Source organism: Prionailurus viverrinus, chromosome E1, assembly GCF_022837055.1.
Source record: "Prionailurus viverrinus isolate Anna chromosome E1, UM_Priviv_1.0, whole genome shotgun sequence".
NCBI lineage: Eukaryota > Metazoa > Chordata > Mammalia > Carnivora > Felidae > Prionailurus > Prionailurus viverrinus.
The window spans coordinates 17,706,474-17,718,988 of record NC_062574.1 but is presented as its reverse complement, the minus strand read 5'-3'; the positions used below and the strand labels follow the sequence as shown (position 1 = coordinate 17,718,988).

Here is a 12,515-nt window from a genome sequence, read left to right as displayed (position 1 = left end):
TGCTCTGTCTCTCTTAAAATAAATATATAAACTTAAAAAAACAAAAACAAAAAATGGCAAGCAAGATCAAGGAAAGTTGAATATAGCCAGCCTATGCATAAAAAGAACTATAAGGGGCACCTGGGTGGCTTGGTGGGTTATGCGTCCGACTTCAGCTCAGGTCATGATCTCGTGGTTCCTGAGTTCGAGCCCCACATCGGGCTCTGTGCTGACAGCTCAGAGCCTGGAGCCTGCTTCAGATTCTGTGTCTCCCTCTCTCTGTGGCCCTTCCCTTCTCGAGCTTTGTCTCTCTCAAAAATAAATAAACATAAAAAAAAATTATAAGGGACACCTGGCTGGCTCAGTCAGAAGAGCACCCAACTCTTGATCTTGGGGTCATTAGTTTGAGCCCCATGTTGGGTGCAGAGATTACTCAAAACAAAAATCTTAAAAAAATTTTAAAGAAAGGACTAGGTAGGAAAAGTCGTAAGTTTGGACACATTTAACAAGATTAATGAAGTATAATTTTCATAATGCATTTTGACCAGTAATTGAGGATTGTCAATTGAAAAAGTTCACTGTAGAGTTTCCCTCTAATGTTTCCAAAGCTTCGTTAAAACCAAAAATCAGTAGAATGCTATCTGATGGTTCAATGCATGTGAGAATTAAAAAGCTCCCAGCTCAGCATAGGACCCCAGGGCTGGTGGAAAGAACAACAGTAGCTCCTCATTGCCAGTTTTGTAACGTACCTACAATCACTTAAAGTTCTATGCATTTCATTAGCTTCCCTGCTCTGTTCTCTGCACAAATGCAGAGCAGAGAAAAATAATATTCAACATCCCTCTAAGGATCACAGCTGGATAGAAAGTCTGTAAATGTGTTTATGCTGCTACAAACAGGGTTCCACCCTGGAACTCAAGCTTCCTAGTAATTCTGAGAGGTTCCCTCAGCCTTGTGTGGCCGGGTGGTAAAGTGATGTCTTTGGGCTACAGTTAAATTCAAACCCCGCGGAGAGTCCTCTTGCTCACTCAAGCTTATTTCAAAAGAGCCTCACGCAGAGCCCAAATCAGTGGGAAAGACTGAAGGTAGGTTCAGGCATGGAGTCCCCGCCCTGCTGTTACACTCTCTGTCTTCTGTCCTTTCAAGACTGGGAAACATTTCCTGGGAGATATATCTCGTACAGTTTATCAGAAAACAGGAGGGGCGCCTGGGTGGCTCAGTCGGTTAAGCGTCCGACTTCGGCTCAGGTCATTATCTCAGTCCGTGAGTTCGAGCCCCACATCGGGCTCTATGGTGACAGCTCAGAGCCTGGAGCCTGCTTCGGATTCTGTGTCTCCCTCTTTCTCTGCCCCTCCCCGGATTGTGCTCTGTTTCTCTCTGTCTCAAAACAAAACAACAACAAAAAAACCCGGGAAGGGCAAAGACTTAAAAACCAACACTATTAACATACAGGAAAGCAAATGTAATTAGGGAGAAAGGAATGGTCACCTTTTGTTTTTTGTTAACAAAGGTACCACCCACTTGGTAGAACTAGACATCGTTTCTGTTCCCCAACCAGTGCTTATCTTTGTGTCTCTCTCATTTGTAATACTACCAGGTATTGCACAGCAGTGAGCGGAGGAAACGGGTCAGCCTCTGGCTTTTAAGTAGTTTAGTGAGCATTTAGTACACGGTTGCAAAAGGGAAAGTAGCCTTTTGAATGAGTGAGTCAAGTTTTACATTACTTGAAATTTCATCAGTCTGTAAGGTGTGCTCGGAATTTGTTTACCGTGAATTCAACAACAGCTCTACATAGCAGACAAATTCTTTTTTGCTGATGGGTCAAAGCAATGATTTCTCCTTTTATCAGTGTCTATTGTACCCCTCAAGTGTCTTCCATCTCCCGTGCAAATGTGCTAAAACTTCATCTTTTTTTCTTATTTGCTGAGACCTAGATTCAGAAATAGTATTAGGCTTAAAGGATGAAGACTTTGACATCTGTAAATGGCAGGCATAAAAAGGAGTCACCTTCTTATTCTTCTTAACTGCTCCCAAGTCATGGGAAAAGCAGTCAGCTAGTGACCTGTGCATGCGTCCTGGGCATGGTGACAAATCCGCAATACCAAAGTGCCTTTCTGAAATTTGGTCTAGGACTTGCACTGAATACAATGTCCTCCTCTTTCAGGAAACTGGCAGGGGGACAGCTGTACTCCTGTCCGGTCTCTTGGGAGGCTAGCATTATGCGGAGGTACTCTTATAAGTGTCACTCATTGAATGGCAATGCAGCTGGCCATGTTTGTACTCCCTGGGGACTCTTAAGTTAAAGGAAGAGCAAAGTCGAGGTGGGAAAACAAACTGCCCCCCTCCCCCTGCTGTGGCGATTTAAAATTCTGGCACCTTAAAATAAGAATGCATTTCTAGGAGCCTGTGCTGCATGATCATAATAATATAACCATCAAAACCCCGAGAGCATTATCAAACCCCCAACCAGAATCTTTGACTAGGGTGGCCTGCTTAACTACACGCCAAGGAACTGTGTATGTGCTGGGGGTGGGACAAGAAGGTTCAGAGATAGATTTTAACACTCTTATGTATACCAAAAGCAAACAACATTCAGCTTCATCTATTTTCTATTGCCTTAGCACTTGTAGGAGAAAAGATGTACCCATTTCTGTTAAGAAGCTGGACACCTGCATTTCTAGGTAGCAAAATTCCTCTTGGGGGCATCAAAACAGACTGTTTGTTTTTATAAGCTATATAAAACCTTCGGGCAAATATTCTCTTCACTCTGTCTCCCTATTTATTGCTATCTGGGCCTACATAAAGACACATATAAACAGGTGAGTTCACCGCAGCGTACAATTTTTGTTGTTAATGGAGTTCAAAAGATACCTCAATTGATCTGGAGTTATTTCCATCCCAAGCTGCCACCAATCAAAGCGAGAAAATTAAAATTGTCCTCCTTAAACTAGAAATCTCCAAGTACGAGGGATTTCTATACACAGAAATTTTATATTGTGACTAGTGGTGCCTTAAGGCAGGTGGCAGATAAGGTTCTCTCCACTGAGATGCACCATCCTGACTGGAGTTCACAGAAGAAACCTTTTACTCACTGTCATTACATTGATAATAAAAGCACAGCCATTAAAGTACGCTTAAATCAACTACCTTTCTTCTACATAAGACTCAAAAATTAGAAAAATAAAATGGGCGAGTGAGAAGACAACCCACAGAATGGGAGACAATACTTACAAATCATGTATCTGACAAGGAACTTGGCATCTAGAATATACAAAGAACTCTTACAACCTAGTAGTAATAGTAAAAAAAAACCCAAGTAACCCAATTAAAATTGGACAAAGGATCAAAATGGACATTTCTCCAAAAAAATATACAAATGGATAATCAACACATGAAAAGATGTTTGGTATCATTGGCCATTAGGGAAATGCAAATCAAGGGGCATCTGCGTGGCTCGTCAGTTAAGCATCCAACTTCAGCTCAGGTCATGATCTCACAGTTTGTGAGTTTGAGCCCCACGTCAGGCTCTGTGCTAATAGCTCAGAGTCTGGAGCCTGCTTTAGATTCTGTGTCTCCCTCTCTTTCTGACCCTCCCCCACTCACACTATCTCTGTCTCTCGAGAATAAATACACGTTAAAAAAGTTAAAACAAAACAAAACAAAAAACAGCACTCCCACTCACAGGACAGGTTTTGTTTTTTTTTTTTAATTAAAAAAAAATTTTTTTTTTCAACATTTATTTATTTTTTGGGACAGAGAGAGACAAAGCATGAACGGGGGAGGGGCAGAGAGAGAGGGAGACACAGAATCGGAAGCAGGTTCCAGGCTCTGAGCCATCAGCCCAGAGCCCGACGCGGGGCTCGAACTCACAGACCGCAAGATCGTGACCTGGCTGAAGTCGGACGCTTAACCGACTGCGCCACCCAGGCGCCCCTGGACAGGTTTTTATCAAGAAGATAATAACAAGTATTAGAAAGGATGTGGAGAAATTGGAAGCTTCCTATACTGGTAAGAATGCAAAATGGTGTAGCCACTTTGGAAACCAGTCTAGCAGTTCTTCAAAGGTTAAACATGAGTTACCCTCTGACCCAGCAATTCCACTCCTGGGTACACAACCAAGAGAAATGAAAACAGATGTCCACACAAAATGTGCACACAAAAGTTTACAGCATCATTATTCCCAATAGCCAAAAGGAGAAAAAACCCAAATGTCTATTAACTGATAAACGAATAAACAAAAGTGTGGTATATCCATAAACAGACTAGTATTCAGCCATGAAAAGGGATGAAGTACTGATAAATCCTACAAGCGTGAACCTTGAAATCTCACTGAGCCCTTTTGAGTATCACTGGTCTTGTCACTGAGAGCTCAATAAAAACCAGTGTTTCATCTGACACACAGTCGTGACTATTTGGATCCTTTTTCAGTTCAAATTAGATAATTTATTTGTCTCATTTTATGATTTGGCTTTTAAAAAATTATCTTGGAGATATACTTAAGAAATTGAAACAGACCAACATGAATCCCATCTCCAGATGTAAAAGAAGACAGTACCTAAACATGTCTTTTATATACTTACACACAAAAAAATACACTAGTCATTTACAAAGTTTAGTTAGTGGAGCCCATCTGTAAAGTACTTTGAGAGCCTTAAGGAGCAGCAGGAAATTGATGAGATTACAACTGCATCCTACCTTTCCATTAAGTATGGTAATCAATTTGGGGATAGGCCCAAAATGAAAAATTTCTCACAGTAGGACCACTAACTACTTGCCTTAGGTTACACAAACACTGTTACCTTTGAAGAGCATTACCTCCTCCTTCACTTTAAAAAATTTGATACTTCATTTTTTTTAAAGTTTGTTTGTTTGTTTATTTATTTAGAGCGTGCATGCGCACAAGTAGGGGGCAGAGAGAGAAAATCCCAAGTAGGCTCCGCACTGACAGCCCAGAGCCAGCCGATGTGGGGATCGAACTCACTAACCACATGAGATCAGGACCTGAGCTGAAACCAAGAGTCTGACCCTCAACCAAATGAGCCACTCAGGTGCCCTCTGACACTTCCTGTCTTAACCACAGCCATCTAGATCACCAACATTTTGTGAGTAAACAGACTCATTCGAAATATTATTACTATTATTATTATTAAACAGTGATCATCCTCTTATCTATGAACCAAAGCACTCCTATCACAAGAATTAGCCCCTTAGCCCCACATTAAGTTTACAAAGCATGCATGTGAAATTGAGCTAAAATTGAATGTTATCAGACCCTCCCTGTTTGAGTGGAACATTTAAAAACAATACTACACACCCAGATTCCAATGCAATGCAGCAAATGTAAAAATAAGTAAAATACACATAAAACCAAATCAGGTTTGTTTATCGTTGAATCATTTTACTATTGAGGGGGCAGGGTGACGGGAGGAAGGCCAGATGCTGTCACCTCCAGGTCTTTAGTGCTAAGCTTCTAAGCACTTAAAATGTCAGAAACAACAGATTCATAAGGTAATATTAAAATGAATGTATTTTAGGGGTGCCTGGGTGGCTCAGTCGGTTGGGTGGCCGACTTCGGCTCAGGTCATGATCTCGTGGTCCATCAGTTCGAGCCCCGCGTCGGGCTCTGTGCTGACCCGCTCAGAGCCTGGAGCCTGTTTCGGATTCTGCGTCTCCCTCACTTTCTGACCCTCCCCCGTTCATGCTCTGTCTCTGTCTCAAAAATAAATAAACGTTAAAAAAAAAAAATTAAAAAAAAAAAAAAAAGAATGTACTTTAATTCATCAGTAGACTAATACTATTCTCATGAGGAGCCAAACACAACAAATCAGAAAAATCACCTTCTTAAATGCTCAAACGGCAAAGATTTTCTGCAAGGCAGTTTTCTACTCTATGTGTGAAACCTTTCTTGTTATGACTCACTGAAAATTAAATATGCAAAACTCCAAGCTGAGCTTAGTTTTGCCTGTGCACAGAGACCTTTTTACTCTCATTCTTCGAAAACCTCATTTTGGATCTTGCTGCCAACACCAAAGAGAGGAAAGCCGGCCAACAATTCCAAATATAACATGCGGAGGCAAATGCTACAGAAATCTGTCTGACGGGAAGCAACCATGCTGAGGTCTGCTGAGGTAGATGCACTTCTCAATCAGACCGTTTTGGTCCCTCGGTCGTCTAGAGCAAAATGCCATGAGAAAGCAATCAGAGGAAAACATCCAGTTTCCAGGCAGCCTCATTACCGAAGACCTAAGGTATTTATTCACTTTATCAGTGAGAACAATCCAATCCATTTCAAACATAAAGATGGGCCAGTGGCAACTAGAGCTCCACAAGTTATCGTAATTTTTGTAAACCAGTTTTTAGGGACCAATCCATGGAGACCAGTATTTTCCGAAAGTCCAATGAATGCCATGACGATTATGATAGAGAGGTCAGGTTCACCAGAAAACACTTACAAAAAAACCCCGTATCTCTTTCCAGTTCTCCTGGGGCAGGTTTAGTAACCCCTACTACCACTCTGAATAACTGATAAACCAGTTCAACTTAGATAAAATGATTACACTATCACTTAAACAAAAACAAAAAATCACCTCCTCGAGTTTAATTCTTTAGAGAGGTCATGGGGCTGAGCACAGAGCAATTCATTCCCCAACCCAGGGGATCATTACAGAAAACCCAGCTATAGGGCTTCCAGTCTAATTGGGAAGAGAGAACTGTTCCTCATACAAAGCACTGGCCCCTGAGAAAAGAAAAGACAATTAAAACAGTTTATCTGACCAGTCATTTCCTCCAGCAGTTTATCTTAGAAAAATCCCCTGTGGTTATGGCTATGTCACTACGCCCAGGAGGTAAAGTTTGCCTAGAATCACTTCTGGAACATTTTACTAGATCTCCTTCACTGAGGCAAGCTGGCAAGGGACACTAGACTGAAAAAAGAACTTGTCTCAGACAGCTTTGAATGAAGACCCACAGCAGCACTGAAATTAGGATCTACAGGATTTGTAAAACCTCCACCTTCACTCTTGTACATTGTGAATATTAAGAAAATTAACATTACGATGCTTATCTAAGTACAGCTGACCCTTGGAAAACAAGGGTTTGAACTGCAGGTCCACTTGTATGTGGATTTTTTTTTTTTGTTTTTTTTTTGAGAGACTGAGAGAGTGGGACAAGGCAGAGAGACAGAATCCCAGGCATGTTCTGCAAAGTCAGTGCAGAGCCCAATGCAGGGCTCGAATTCATGAACCACAGGATCAAGACCTGTGCTAAGGTCGGATGTTTAACCAACTGGCCACCCAGGCGCCTCATGCAGATTTTTTATAGTACAGCACTGTATCTTCTCTTGTTTATGATTTTAATAGCATTTTCTTTTCTACAGTTTACCTTACTACGAGGATACAGTGTACAATACACGTAACATGCAAAACAGGTGTTAATTGTGTTACTGGTAAGGCTTCTGGTTAAGAGTAGGCTATTGTAGTTAAGTTTTTGAGGAGTCAAAAGTTATGCAGATTTTTTAATGCTTGCAAGTCGGTGCCCCTAAACTACCCCAGCATTGTTCAAGGGTCAACTGTAATCCAGTCTTAGCAAGTTAAAAAGGGAAGCAAGAGAAAATATAGCCATACCTAACTGCACTCCCATATGGCACAAGTAAGCAGTAATGGCATGAATTAAAGCCAGCACACTCAGGAATCAAAATTTCTGAGACTGTCAACTGCTTGACCTAAACTCTGGTGGAGATGGTTAACGAAGTACTTCACTTGTGCTGGAAAGAGTGGAATAGAAGGCAGGAAAGTGGGATAAGCCTCACCTAAAAGAAAGCTTCCTTCGTTTGTACCAGTATCTAGAATGTTTTGTAATTTATATAATAACTCAGATAAGTCAATGGTACATTCAGTACTGGCATCTTCAAAGAGAGAACTGGAAATGTGAAACAAACCCTGCCTCATTTACTAGGGTTCTCGAATCTCTGATTACCAGCTCCCATTCATGGGCCTTAAAAAAAAAAAAAAAAAGTAAAAGAAAAAAAGAAAAGTATTCAATGAAATGCAGCCTGGGCAAACCCGAGTCTCACCAACAGCTAAAAGTACCTCCTTCTCTCCTAGCTGAAGTAGAAACTGTTAATTGTTACAACTTGACAAGACTTACACTCCTCTAATTAGAAGATCCAGGTTGGGTTTTAGAGTTTCAAAGCCGAAAGTCAGGCAAAACAGTTTTTCCATACCTAAAGTTTCTAATAAACAATCTCAGCTTACTAAACAAATGGTCTAAACAAATGAGACTAAAGATAATGAGTTTATAGGGGCACCTGGGTGGCTCAGTCGGTTAAGCATCGGATTTCCGCTCAGGTCAGGTCATGATCTTGTGGTTGGTGAGTTCAAGCCCCGCATCCCTCAGCTCAGTGCTGACAGCTCAGCCTGAAGCCTGCTTGGGATTCTGTGTGCGCGCCCCCCCCCCCCCCCCCCCCCGCCGCTCTCTGCCCCTCCCCCACTCACGTGTTTTCTCTCTCTCTCTCAAAAATAAATAAACATAAAAAAAAAGATAATGAGCTTACAAAATTCTCACTCAATACAGGAGTCATCATTCTTGGTTAACAATAGCTTCCTCCTAGAGGTAAAACATTAACCCACATTTTAAATCAAGAAGCCTACAATTCAGTCTGGGTATATGTATCAAACAAGCACAATAAAAAACACAAGCAACAGGAAAAAACTGATAAACAACATAACACATCCAGGTACAAATCTCTTCCTTGCTCAAGACCAGCACAGGAAACTTGACCAGAGAGATTTTCTCCAGGTAGATCACACCTTACAGGAAGCAAAGGCTAAAAACCACAGACCCTTCCTGCTGGTATTAGTCACTACATAATAAAAAATTTAAAGCCAGCAACAAAGCTTCCTCCAGGATAACCATTTCTGTCCCTGCAACATTACAAGCGAAGATGGGGTGCCCTCCTGGGCAAAAGCATCTTGGGAATGGTAATGGGAGCTTCCTACATAACTTCTGACCACAGACTTAATTTGCCCGGTATCAGTCATCTGTCTCGTAAGTGTTCCAAAACCTGCAATTAGTACAAATATACAGTAAGCACTACTCCACAGAGAGAGAGAATGTGAATGGAACACTGTAGAGAACAGAAGGAAAACCTCTTTTTTTTCCCAGAGGACTAAAAAAAGGCAATATCAAAAACGGGGGGGGGGGGGACAAACAGAAGCCCCTCTCTTTCCCGCTCTCTCACAAACGCCTGTTTCACTCAACTGTTGCTGAACGACAGAACAACACACATCAGAACACGACGCAATCTGGGTTCCCTGCGCTGATGGAGGATTTTCGTGGAGGACAGAGATGATTTCTCCAGGCAGAAACTGGAGTTTAAACTCTTCCTGGCCGGATTGTTCTGGGCTGAGCTGCTGAGGAGGATCACGCAGCGGGCGATCAACCCAGGTCCCTCCCTCTCTCTCCGGTCTCTCCCCTCCTCTCGCGTTCAGTAAGGGGGGGCGGGGGCGGGGGGAAGCGCTCAGCTTTCCAGCTCTCTGCTCCTTAAAAATGCCCTCGCGGAGCCAACCGCACACAATCCTGCCCCAGCAGCAAAGAATTTTGCCGCGAAGGGCTCGCCGATCCGGAGCGAAGTGAAATCGGCGCCCAAGGGCAATTTTAATTGTCTAACCCGGCCCGATTTCCTAAGAGGCGGCAGCGCGGGGAGGGAAAGAGGGAGGCAGCTCCGAGAGGCAACAGGGGGCAAGCGGAGCCAGAGAAAGGGGACCAAAGCGGCGAGATCCTAGCCCTGGCCCCCGAGGAGCTTCTGCAGAAAGGACCCCGAGCCTCTACCCCCACCGTTCCCCGGGAGACGTTTGCAAATCATATATGCAGCCAAAATGGCGCTGAGAATAAAAATATAATTTAAAGGCAGGTCGCCATATTGTAAACAGAGAAGCAGAGAAGAGGCGGACTCGAGAGACACCCTCCATGATTTCTTCCACAGTCGCAAGCGCCCGGGCGTCCGGCCCCCCGGGTCCGTACCAGGCCAGCTCGGGCGGCCGAAGGCCCCATGCACCCGCCCGCAGGAGAGCCCAGCCCGGCAGGACCCCGAGGGCGGCGGGCGCGCGGGCAGGCGAGCGGCACCGGGCCCGGAGCTCCTCCCCTTCCTCCCCCGCCACCGCCGGCCGTGCCCTGCCGGCTCTGTCCCGGCTACCCAGAGACTTCCAATCCCAGATGGGGCTCTCCTCACTCGTCCCAACCCCCACCTCGGGGTCCGGACACACTGCTGCTCCTCCTCCCCCCCCCCCCCCCCAAACGGCTAGATCCCAGCAGACACCTGGGGGCGGGGAGGCGCTCGCCCCAGCGGCTGCAGAAAGTCAGCTAGCGGCTGCAAGCGCCCGTTATTTCGGCAGCCAGGGGTAGGCCGGGTGAAGGAATGTGCCGAGAAGGGTCAGCGAAGGAGCTCTAAAGGGGTCCCCAGACCTTACCAGCACTGGAGGTGGAAGGCGGCCGGGCAGTGGTCACAGCACAGGAGATCCCCACCTTCTTTGCAGCTATCGCAGCTGTCGTGGTTGGTGGCCCTGCCGCTTCTCCGGGGCTCTTTTTCAGGCTTCCGACTCCGCTTTTCTGCCTCGTCCGTCTTGGGGGGAGCCAGCAGAGCTTGGATTTGCTGCACACACACATAAACGGCGTGTGTGCACACTCGGAGCTCCCGGGCGGTCCGTCGCCCCCCCGGCAGGGCTTCTCCGTCACCCACCCCTCTCCCCCCTTTTGTCCTTCTTCCTCCCATCCAAGCTGCTCCCAGAACCTCTCAGCCCCCCGGAACCGGGGGGAGCCCACCCTAACAGCGTTCCTGCAGCACAACGAGAACAGCCTCTTCCAAATGGGGAGGATCAGGGTAGGGGGATGGGGAGAGGGTGCGCGGTTCCCTTCTCGCCACTTCCTTGTATGGACAGTGGGGGACTCCAAAGCCAGGCTCTGGAGAGGCCTGAAACCCGGTACCCGGACGTGCTGGGGGAAGCACAAAGGGGCCGACAAGAAGGGGGTGGGGAGGCCCGCCGGTGCAACGACATGGAGTGGGTTGGTGCCTCGGGAGAGCGAATCCAGGGCGGCGGGTAGGTGAAACTGCTGCAAACGTCCTCGGAGGCTAAGCTCAGCCCCTCGAATTGCAAAGAAGGGAGGGAGAATCTGGGTGAGGAAGAATCCCCCTCCCCCGGCCCTTTTGCGCTGTGAGCTCAGGACCGGCTTTGTGGGGCGGAGGGCGGAGGTTCCCTCCCGGCGCTGGGGGAAGGGGATGAGGAGGGCCACTCTTACCTCCATCAGCCCCCCCGACGTGTCCAAGTCGTACACGATCGTCTTGGTCTCCATTTTCTCCCACATTCATCCACCTCCCGGGCTGGGCGCTCTCTGCTCCGGCCCCCCCAACCCCGGGGGGAGGGGGGAAGCGGGGGGAGGGGGCGCTCCTGACCCCGGCCCCCCTTCTTTTTTCCCAACACGGGTCCCGACTTCCTCGCCCTGGCTCCCCCCCACCCCCCGGCCCCCAGTCCCCGGGACGGCAGCGTCCTCCCCACGGGCCGTGAGGGGGGAGCGGCCCCTCAACCCCGGCCCGGCGGCTGGCTGCACGGTGGGTCCCGGCTCCGGGGGTCAGGCCTCGGCGGGGCCTAGTCCCACAGGCTAAAGCCGGCGCTGGCGACCGCTGGTCCGGCCGGGAAGGCTGGCGGGCGCTGCCATCCCGGGGTTGGGGGGATAGGAGGGGGGGTGAGAGGTTAGGTGAGGTTGTGGTACGTGAGGTGACTGCGGGGAGGGTGATGGGGGGTGGTCCCCGGGCTCCGCCTCTCGCCGCCGCCGCCGTCTGCGTCCCGGCTGCCGCGCACTTGGCGCAAACTTACCGCGAGCGCCCGCAAAGCCACCCGCGCAGGCGCCCCGGGATCGCCGCTCGCCGCGCGCAACCGCAGTGACAGCCGGCGGCCGGGCTCCCGCGCAGCCGCAGTGAGGGGGTACCCCCCAGCGCGCAGCCGCGCTGGCATTCGTCTGGAGCGCCGAAGCCCCGCCTTTCTGCCTTGCGCCAGCGTACTGAGAAGAGGAGGGCGGGACCTGAGGTCTCGCGCAGGCGCCTAGGAGAGCCTCTAAGGGTCACAGCGCAGCCGCAGGAACATGGGGGCTCTTCATCCATTGGTGTTTGTGTCTAGAACCAAGAATACTCTGTTCCTGCGCAGGCGTGTTGAGAATGCTCCCCTCCCTCCCCACAACACAGCCGCCTTCCGCGCAAGCGTATTGTCACCTGCAGGCCCTAACAAGAATGCTTCTACTTTCGCCATTTTGGTAATGGGATATAGGCTACCATGTCCTTGGAGTCCTCAGGCATGAACAGGAAGGAGTAAGGTGTGGTGTTGGCTGGAGCTGGTAGGCTGTCGGTGACAGCTGTGCTCCTAGGGTTATTGTACTGGATCGTTTGGTTCCCAGCGTCAGGTGTGGCTGGACTAGGCGCCATATTGGTAAAGAGAAAAGAAAAGCCACCGCGACGGAAAACTATTCTTTTGGTGTGGGGTTGGATGGCT

At 47.6% G+C, this 12,515-nt stretch overlaps 1 protein-coding gene across 1 annotated transcript in view; it reads right to left on the bottom strand.

Annotated features, from left to right (window-relative positions):
• PHF12 (PHD finger protein 12) overlaps positions 1 to 11,724 on the bottom strand; it is a 41,917-nt gene extending 30,193 nt beyond the window's left edge. The window contains exons 1-2 of the mRNA XM_047832672.1: positions 11,272 to 11,724; positions 10,446 to 10,627 (exon numbers count right to left, since the gene is read on the bottom strand). Coding sequence (XP_047688628.1) covers positions 10,446 to 10,627; positions 11,272 to 11,337 — 248 coding nt within the window. The 5' untranslated portion in view covers positions 11,338 to 11,724. The remainder of the gene's footprint in view (positions 1 to 10,445; positions 10,628 to 11,271) is intronic.
• Positions 11,725 to 12,515: the final 791 nt, after the last annotated feature.